At 42.0% G+C, this 9,420-nt stretch overlaps 1 protein-coding gene across 3 annotated transcripts in view; it reads right to left on the bottom strand.

Moving 5' to 3' along the window:
- Positions 1-9,002, bottom strand: part of LOC111950840 (LHFPL tetraspan subfamily member 6 protein) — a 49,339-nt gene extending 40,337 nt beyond the window's left edge. The window contains exons 1-2 of one of the 3 annotated variants that reach the window (XM_070434659.1): positions 8,561-9,002; positions 7,583-8,086 (exon numbers count right to left, since the gene is read on the bottom strand). In XM_070434659.1, coding sequence (XP_070290760.1) covers positions 7,583-7,967 — 385 coding nt within the window. In that variant the 5' untranslated portion in view covers positions 7,968-8,086; positions 8,561-9,002. The remainder of the gene's footprint in view (positions 1-7,582; positions 8,087-8,560) is intronic. The other 2 variants (XM_023968743.1, XM_023968744.1) reach the window with 2 other exon arrangements.
- Positions 9,003-9,420: the final 418 nt, after the last annotated feature.

Below are 9,420 nucleotides of genomic sequence, written 5' to 3'. Positions count from 1 at the left end.
CCTTCCACTGCACCGAAGTCCAGGCCAGCACGGCACGTCCAGTCCCGCTCCATGGCCGGAGCCTTCCTCTGCCCCGGTGGCCCAGTCCGGCACCGTAGGTATATTTTGTTGTGTGATGCCTATGTTCGCTACGTATTCACGATCGTTATATCTTTGTTAGTTATTGGAAGTTCACCTATTATTAAAATGTGGAACTCTACTCACCGCTGCCTTGGTCTAATTATTCATACGACGGCCTGACAACACTGTATTTCTGATTCAAGTTTGATGTTTATTTAATGTTAAATTTTTTGCTTTTCTTTCACAAAAACGAAGGAGACATTTCTAAGTGACCCCAAACTCTGAACGTGTTAGTATATACACATACAGTGGGAGAACAAGTATTTGATACACTGACAATTTTGCAGGTTTCCTAATTACAAAGCATGTAGAGGTCTGTAATTTTTATCATAGTACACTTCAACTGTGAGTAGAGAATCTAAAAACAAAAAATCCAGAAAATCACATTGTATGATTTTACAGTAATTAATTGCATTTTATTGCATGACATAAGTATTTGATACATCAGAAAAAGCCAAGAGACTGAATATATAGATGAGTACCACAAAACCTGTGCTTTGTTTGCGAAATGCTAACAGAAATTCAACTCCTTTACCATGTATGTTCCTTGACCAGGGTGTGCGCACACACGAACCACGCAGCGGATTTTACCCGCGCCCACCCCTCCATACACGACCCTTCTCGCAGACCTTCAGGTACTATACGGCTGTAAGCGGCCAAAATCACGGACTTTCGACTCCTCCAAAGATTTTCGTATGGTTACAGCTGGAGACTGACTAGCCACTCCAGGAGCCTTTGAGATGCTCTTAGCGGAAGCACTCCTTAGATTGGCCCACTGGCTAGTGAATGTTTCGGTCTGCTGCATGCTGGCAACACCCAGCCCCACGACCCCATCGTTCAATGCTACTTACTAGCGAAGGACGGTTGCTGAGATCACAGAATTCTCACGCGAACACCTCCATCCATTCCTACCCCTGCAGATACGGTTGCACCATCGTCCTGTCCCGCTTTGCAGGAAAAAAGCCCATCCCCACGAAAGCATGACTGTTTACCACCTCCATGCTTCGAGCGGTTGAGGATGGCTAGTGTTACTTGGCGGTAGCCCGCTTACTTCATCCTTTGCATATTACCTCCAAAACAACCAGAGGGCGAATGGCAGTTACTAGAGCAAAAAGCTCTATTTTGTCTCATCAGCCACATGACCTTCTCCCATTCTCCTCGGATCATCCAGTGTCATTGGCAAACTTCAGACGGGCTGGACATGCGCTAGCAGGGAGCCTTGCGTGCTGCAGATTTTAATCCATGACGCAGTGTGTTGTTATATGGTTTTCTTTGAACTGGTCCAGCTCTCTTCAGGTCATTGACCAGTCTGCCGTGTAGTTCTGGTGCTGATCCCTCACATTCCTCATGATCATTGATGCCCACCGAGGTGAGATCTGCATGGACCCCAGACCGAGTGATTGACCGTCATCTTGAACTTCTTTCCATTTTCTAATAATTGTGCCAACAGTTGTTGCCTTCTCACCAAGCTGCTTGGCTATTGTCCTGTAGCCCATCCAGCCTTGTACAGGTCTACAATTTATCCCTGATGTTCCTTACACGGCTCTCTGGTCTTGGCATTTGGAGAGGTTGAGTCTGTTTGATTGAGTGTGTGGACAGGTGTCTTTTAACAGGTAACGAGTTCAAACAGGTGCAGTTAATACAGTAATGAGTGAAACAGGAGGCTTCTTAAGAAAAACTAACAGGTCTGTGAGAGCCGGAATTCTTACTGGTGGTAGGTGATCAAATACTTATGTCATGCAATAAAATGCAAATTAATTACTTAAAAATCATACAATGTGATTTTTCTGGATTTTTGTTTTAGATTCCGTCTCTCACAGTTGAAGTGTACCTATGATAAAAATGACAGACTCTACATGCTTTGTAAGTAGAAAACCTGCAAATCGCAGTGTATCAAATACTTGTTCTCCCCACTGTACAATCTCTTTCTTCTTGGTGCCTGATCAGTTTGGATTCACCAAAACAAGCCACAGATCTGGTTTCTGGGAAAGAAACTTGTTTGTTGTTTTAGCAATTAATGAATGKGCTTTCCTTCAAATCTCCCCTTGTTTTGACAGGATGACCTCTCTTGGAGGATAATTGACATATTTACATGAGTGAGTCTCCAGTTGAGAAGGGTATAATTTCCACAGCAGCACGTTCAGTCTCTATTTGTGGAAGCAATCCGGTCCATGCTGTCTTCAGGTCACTGATTTACTCTACTGCTGTTCCTTCGTGCTCTCTCTCTACCTCCCTCGGTCCTTCTGTCTCTTTCCTCCCCTCCACTACCTGTCTCTCCCTCTTTTGATGAACTGCCGGGCCGTACATTAGGGAGACTGGAGGTATGGGGCCCTTTGTGGGAAATGAATGGGAGATTGATTGCAGAGAGAACAGTGTTATACTTCAAAAGACCAGAGTTTAGAGACCAGGGAGAAGGAAAGAGAAACAAGAGGGATTGGGTGGGAGATGAGCAGACAAGTACCACCTGGCACCTGTGGATATGTATGATGCAGTAGATTGATAGAAGAACTGATAGACAGAGCGACCGAACAGACAGACGGTGAAAAGCATGAAAATAAACAGACAGAATAATATGATTTTTTTGTTCCTTCTCTCACTTCCAAGAAGAKAAATACTTCCAAGAGCACATATTTTGTGCTTTACCATACAATAATATATGATATWGCCTCAAGCRAATAGGATCAATTTCACAGCTTYGGTTTAGCTTTTGSTTTCTGGATAACTCATAAGTCGTCTGAAACAGTGAAATATTACCTATGCATGGCTCCATCTGAACCTCATCCGTCATACTAGGATTTAAAGCATGCAAAACAGAACAGAACATATAGCCCTAACCTGTCTAGACACAGTAGTGCTCAGTGTGTTGTGCTGAGCTGTGCTAGTGCTGGGTGATATGGCCAAAATATAATTTCACATTTTTTATGGTATTTTAGGTTTCTTTCAATCATTTTGTTTTGATATCTCAYGTGGAATTCACTGGAATCTCAGAAGCTCGAWGAACCAATCACACACGTCTGTCGGATACAGAGGTGATTGCTTTTCCGCTTTTTCTTCCTTTTGTCTCCTGTGGTAGCTAGCATCATACAGCTATGGTAGAATAGGGATTGACGGTATTTCTTATTTTACTATATACACCGGTATTGATGCACGGACTACTTTAGGTATTTACTTTATTTCAATGTTAAGGATGTGCCCCTTTTTTTTTAATGTTCACCTAAAATGACATACCCAAATCTAACTGCCTGTAGCTCAGGGCCTGAAGCAAGGACATGCATATTCTTGATACCATTTGAAAGGAACCACTTTGAAGTTTGTGGAAATGTGAAATGAATGTAGGATAATATAACACATTAGAGCTGGTAAAAGATTTTTAAAAACATGCGTTTTTTTGTACCATCATCTTTGAAACGAAAAGAGAAAGGCCATAATGTATTATTCCAGCCCAGGCGCAATTTAAATTTCACCCACTAGATGGCAGCAGTGTATGTGCAAAGTTTTACACTGATCCAATGAACCATTGCATCAATGGTCAACGTTCTGTTATAATCTCCACCCGGCACAGCCAGAAGAGTACTGGCCACCCCTCATAGCCTGGTTCCTCTAGGTTTCTTCCTAGGTTTTGGCCTTTCTAGGGAGTTTTTCCTAGCCACCGTGCTTCTACACCTGCATTGCTTGCTGTTAGGGGTTTTAGGCTGGGTTTCTGTACAGCACTTTGAGATATCAGCTGATGTACGAAGGGCTATWTAAATACATTTGATTTGAACGAAAAGTATTCGAATAAACATGAAAAGGTGAATAATTCAAATAGGCTATATTAATAGGCTGTTTAATATGTCATATTAAACAGCATATAAACACTCTAAATAGGCTCCCTCTCTGGCTCCTGACCTAAGAAGGAACAAATGAATTATTTAGGCTATATTATTTCAATTATTTCAAGGCTGTACCCTACATAGAAATACATTGTGAAGCATTTGCGAGTGCGACACAATAGGCTGGTAGGGACATAAAGCGCTCAGCATTTAAACATTTTGTTGTATTAAATCATTATAGTCTATACATTTCACATATAGGCTGTGATTTACTTAGAATGAAATACAAATTAAACAAAAAAGGTCTTAATGCTTTTGAAATTATTTTTATAAATTCATATTTAGAAACACGAGTTTGGCCAGTCTGTGGCTTCAGGCTCATGAGATGGTGCCTGGAGAGAAGGCCAGCAGCGGAGAATATCCTTTCCACACTTTTGTCCATTCTTGACAAGCTGGGCAGAGATGTTTTTAATTTTTCTATAGGTAGGCCTAACGTTTTTTCGGCAAAAAAAAACTATCAWAACAGAGAGCTTCTTGAATGTGGGAATATACCAGGCCTACTGGGCCAAAATCAAATATGGCGTATATATAATAGAACAAAAATGAACAAAATGTTTAAAGAGATCAGATTTTTTTGTTTATAAATACTTTGCTACACTGACCCACTTATTTACCCACCTTGTTCYTTTCTTTTAGCATGTGCGTGTAGTAAGTACACCATCATGCTTTCGGGATACGTGTCTTTTCAGATTCCACGATGATTCTTTAGTTGTGGACACGGCACTACCTCTCTTGCTCTTGGTCCTCATCTTTGTAAGTCACCTTGAATTTGCACCTTTGTGTGTTTTGATCAGTTTCTTTATGAAAGTATTTAGCGAACGCCACGACAGAAGCTAAAACAAGGGGYTATAGCAGCAACACACAAGTAGACTACATGCATGCTGGGGCGGGCATGCCCTGAGCTCGTGAAGTGAGCACTACTGGAGCTAAATTGTAGTGGGCGAGAAGGCCTTATGCTCCAGCCTTTGGGAATCTCGCTCCGCGCTCCAGTCATAATGGGATCGCTCCACTCCGCTCACATACTCTGGAATGCACTCATATACAGTGCATTCGGAAAGTATTCATACCCTTCGACTTTTTCCAAATTCTGTTACGTTACAGCCTTATTCTAAAATTGATTCAATTGTTTATTTCCACACCATCCCCCCCCCCCCAAAAACAGATTAAGAAATGTTTGCACGTTTATTGAAAATTAAACTGAAAAATTACAATTTACATAAGTATTAAGACCCATTACTCAGTACTTTGTTGATATGAACCGAATAAACAGCAACTCGTTAGTTACTTTAACAAGTGAATTTCCATGAAAATTGCAATACTTTATCTCAATTTTCATGGAAATTGTATTSTATTATATCATAAGTGAGGATCTCTAAAAATCCCCCCTGCTGGCATTATTGCCATTACCTAATGGAAGTGTATTTCTGAGCGTGTAAGAACCACTGCATGGACTATAGAACAGAATTTATAACAGACCATAGAGGAGAATTTAGGAGGATAAACAGTCTCCCTCTTTCATTAATAAATAATGAGGCGGACGCTGTGTCATCTCAGAGAGCAAAATGTCGGGAGATATTTCTCGTGCATGAAATGGCCAGTGGCCTCCTGAGAGATACAGTATGTTTACATGCACACTAATAATTCAATATTAAACTGATTGTGGCAGTAAGCCGAGTACGGCAATAAGCAGAGTAAAGTGTTTACATGACTATCTTGAGGTAAAAGGTAAAGGTAAGGTAAAAATCTAAGTAAGCATACGCCAATTAAAACACCTGGTTTTCCATTGGGACTGCTGTTGGGACTMTGCTGTTGGGACAGCTTTATGTAGGCCCTAACAGTTTATGGGCACCGTTTGTCACCATTATAGTGCAATTAATGTRTTGTGTAGTGGCTTTGCTGGCATGCATCCCACAATTATTTTTTTTGCCCCACCAAGATTTACATGCTAAAATCACCACTGGTTATATCCATGATGATTCCTCTCGCTCTATGACAGAAGGCATAACTCCCAGATAAGTTGTATTTAACGTCGCCGAAACACCACGTGCGTCCAGTAATATATCAGTGCTTTTAACCATTACAAAATGTCTATTAGATCAAATAAGCTTTACGTAGCAAATTGGCAATTACATTTTTTTGTTGACCAAATTCAACACTTTCTCATTGACCATACAAAAATTCCTCACTTCATGGGCTTATTTTGTGGAAAAATTTAGGGTGGAGTAAAACCTCTCACTTGGCCTCTTCCTCTCCGTCTCAACCCAATTGAACACTTACGGGAGATTCTGGGCAGCGTTTTCCACCACCATAAAAAAAACGCCAAATGATGGAATTTCTGGTGGAAGAATGGTGTAACATACTGTAAGAATATGTTGAAGATAAATACACAACGCAGAGACAGGACGAGAGGTCAAAAGGAAGAGAGGTCAAAAGGCCGAGAAGTCTAAAAACGATCAATGGAAAAAGTGTTTTTTTTCTGTAATAGGGGATTAATGAGCAATGGGTCAGAGACATGGGAGGAATATGTCTTCTGAAATAGGATASTTGTTACTTGGCCATTGGCTAGTTTTATTGCAAGGAATTCTAATTGGTCAACCACAGGCTAGGGCTGGGTTATAACACTACATGCTGTCCCTTTGTTCTGGGGAGAGAATCACTGGAGAGAGCCACTGGAKAGAATCACTAAGAGCATCACTGAGGACAGGGGAGCATGACCATCTACTTCCAAGCATGATTTGTCCTTTTTGAATAAACCTATTTTCCTCCCCCTGATTTGCCTTGTGGTCTGTGTTATTACAGAATAACATAAATTGCTAGCAATACATCCAATGGAGTTCCAGACACTTGTAAAATCTATGCGAAGGCACATTGCTGTTCTGGCTTGTGGTGGCCCAACACCCTATTAAGACACTTCATGTAGGGGTTTCCATTATTTTGGCAGATGCCTGTATATTTAGTATTATAGCTAATATTCTCATTGTTGTCCCTGTTGTTTTCATACTTTTTATGTGTATCGCTTTGGCAACATTGACCTCGTCATTCATGCCATTAAAGCATACAGAATTTGAGAGAGACAGAGCGAGGACTCCGAGGCCCTGATATGCAAGCATGAAGAGGTCACACTTAAATCAACCCCAGTCCCCCACACTGGCTGAATGAAAAGAGCGGTCAAAGTCTTTATACAGATGGAGGAGAGGGGGATGAGTGCATGAGGGGGAAGAGAAGCAGTATGCTCTGATTTACTACTGAGGCCTTTCCTCTATAAGAGGCATTTTTCTTAGAGGACACACACCACATGTTGAGTGTGTTGCTTCTGGATCAGGAAGCCCCCACCATCACCACCTCATTTCTCTCTCCCCTCAGACCCCCAAGGTCCRAAAAATAAGACAAACGGTGAAACCAAAAATGAACGTTGTGGAGTCATTGTTCAGCCCAGCTCCATTCTATTAAATCATTCAACGATAACATTCTACACCCATTGGTGGAGGAGTCAGTCTACTCATTATTGTATCCACCCATCCATCCTTCCTTCCACCCATCCAATCTTCAAATCACTTAAAAAACAACAGCGCATAATGATTTTAACTTACCCCCTACAAACTGGATGCCCCCGGCCACCCGTCCAATGGTCCTGGAGATGAGGTCAGACACACAGCAGCCCATCAGGGCCGTGAGGGACACCAGGAGCAGCAGGCCACAGCCCACCCCTGTCACCACCGTACAGATCCTCCACTCCAGACTGGGGATGCCCTGAAACGAGGCGTAACGCCCACACTGCTCCAGCATCACCGTGGCCTGGTGAACCTCATCACGCACCGGGTACGAGCACCGCCGGAAGGTCCCGAAGGAGACGGGTTTACCCATCTGGGACCCTAGGAGCCAGTATGGCATAAAGAAACCCACACACGAGGCCGCCGCACACAGGAAGGAGAGCAGAGCCCACACCACGCCCGCACATGTCAGGCTAGAACCCATATTTCAGTATCTCCTGTGACCAGCAACAACGATGACCCCCCCCAAAAAAAAAATGTTTTATCCCACAGAAGTTGCTTGCTTTTTATCAGCAGCTCTGTTGTTGGTGAATAATGTCCAGGCTGAGAGAGAGAAAGAGAAAGAGAAAGAGAGAGAGAGAAAGAGAAAGAGAGTTGGATTTGAGGTACAGACAGGAAAAACAACTATACTGTCACTGGATACATGAAGGTTAGTACCCCATGGGGAATAACAACAGATTAAGGGATCATAAACTATGGACCTCACAATTGCAAAACATCTTTACAATTTGGGCTAAGACTTAACAGTGCTATTAAGTAATGCAAGTGGCAACTCTTGACTTTGTTCGTGTGCCCTTAATTGCAACGGGTGACTCATTTTAACAATACATGCATGCAATTATTTACATAGGTAATAATTATAATRGCTGCATATGAGATTTAAAATTCAGACGTGCTAAGCCTTAGCCTACTAATAATAACCCAAGGCAATCAAGGCTATTTTTAGAATGTAATGGCCTGACAAGTCTGCAGTGTTTGTTTCCATATCAAAAGTTGCTAAATAAAAAAAAATATTACCTCTCAGGCATAGATGTCCGTGTGTTCATAGATATTCCCTATTTCCTTTCATCTCAGCACCATAGGCGCTTAATTTCGAAGCAAACAGACATTGTGTCGAGCATTCTATTCTATTCTTGTAATGCAAGGGAAAGTTTTCAAAKATCTTACGTTTCAATTCCTCAACGTGATCCCAAACGTGTAGGTGAGAGGTGGATTTCAAAGTTCAATCTAATTGCTAAAATGCAGAGCAACACGAGTTCAATAAAGTGCCCGCCGTCGGTACAGCTCTCGTTTATCGAAAATAAAATATCCAATATGTCAAACTCGCTCAGTTACTGTAGGCAAAGCAGTCCGCGTTCTGGAGTTAACGGGAAACTGAAAACACCTCTGTCCCAATGCAGCGACCAGAGAAACATTCCTTGGCTTCGAAGTGAGTGACGACGACGTCGGCTTGAACACAATTATTCTGTGAGCAGCAGAATGTGGGTTGGTTCCTGTTTGCCGACTGCGGTTGCAGCTTGGTCTCATAGACTAGACGTAACATAGTACATTTAAATCCGGAACAATCAATTTAGTATACTGCACGTTACATTTGGTATGGTTACATGAGACAAAAGGTTATTTAAGGCAAAAACGAACAGCTTGGTCTCAGACTATACGTAACACAGTAAATCCGGGACAATCAAATGTATATAATATGTTACATTTGGTATGGTTACATAAGACGGTTACTTCTACTTCCGGCGCCGACAGAGATGGCCGCCTCGCTTCGCGTTCCTAGGAAACTATGCAGTATTTTGTTTTTTTACGTGTTATTTCTTACATTGGTACCCCAGGTAATCTTTACCCAGGTTTCATTACATACAGTCGGGAGGAAC

This window comes from Salvelinus sp. IW2-2015, linkage group LG23, assembly GCF_002910315.2.
Source record: "Salvelinus sp. IW2-2015 linkage group LG23, ASM291031v2, whole genome shotgun sequence".
Taxonomy (NCBI): domain Eukaryota; kingdom Metazoa; phylum Chordata; class Actinopteri; order Salmoniformes; family Salmonidae; genus Salvelinus; species Salvelinus sp. IW2-2015.
The sequence above is the reverse complement of the archived record's forward strand: the minus strand, read 5'-3'. Positions and strand labels throughout refer to the sequence as shown.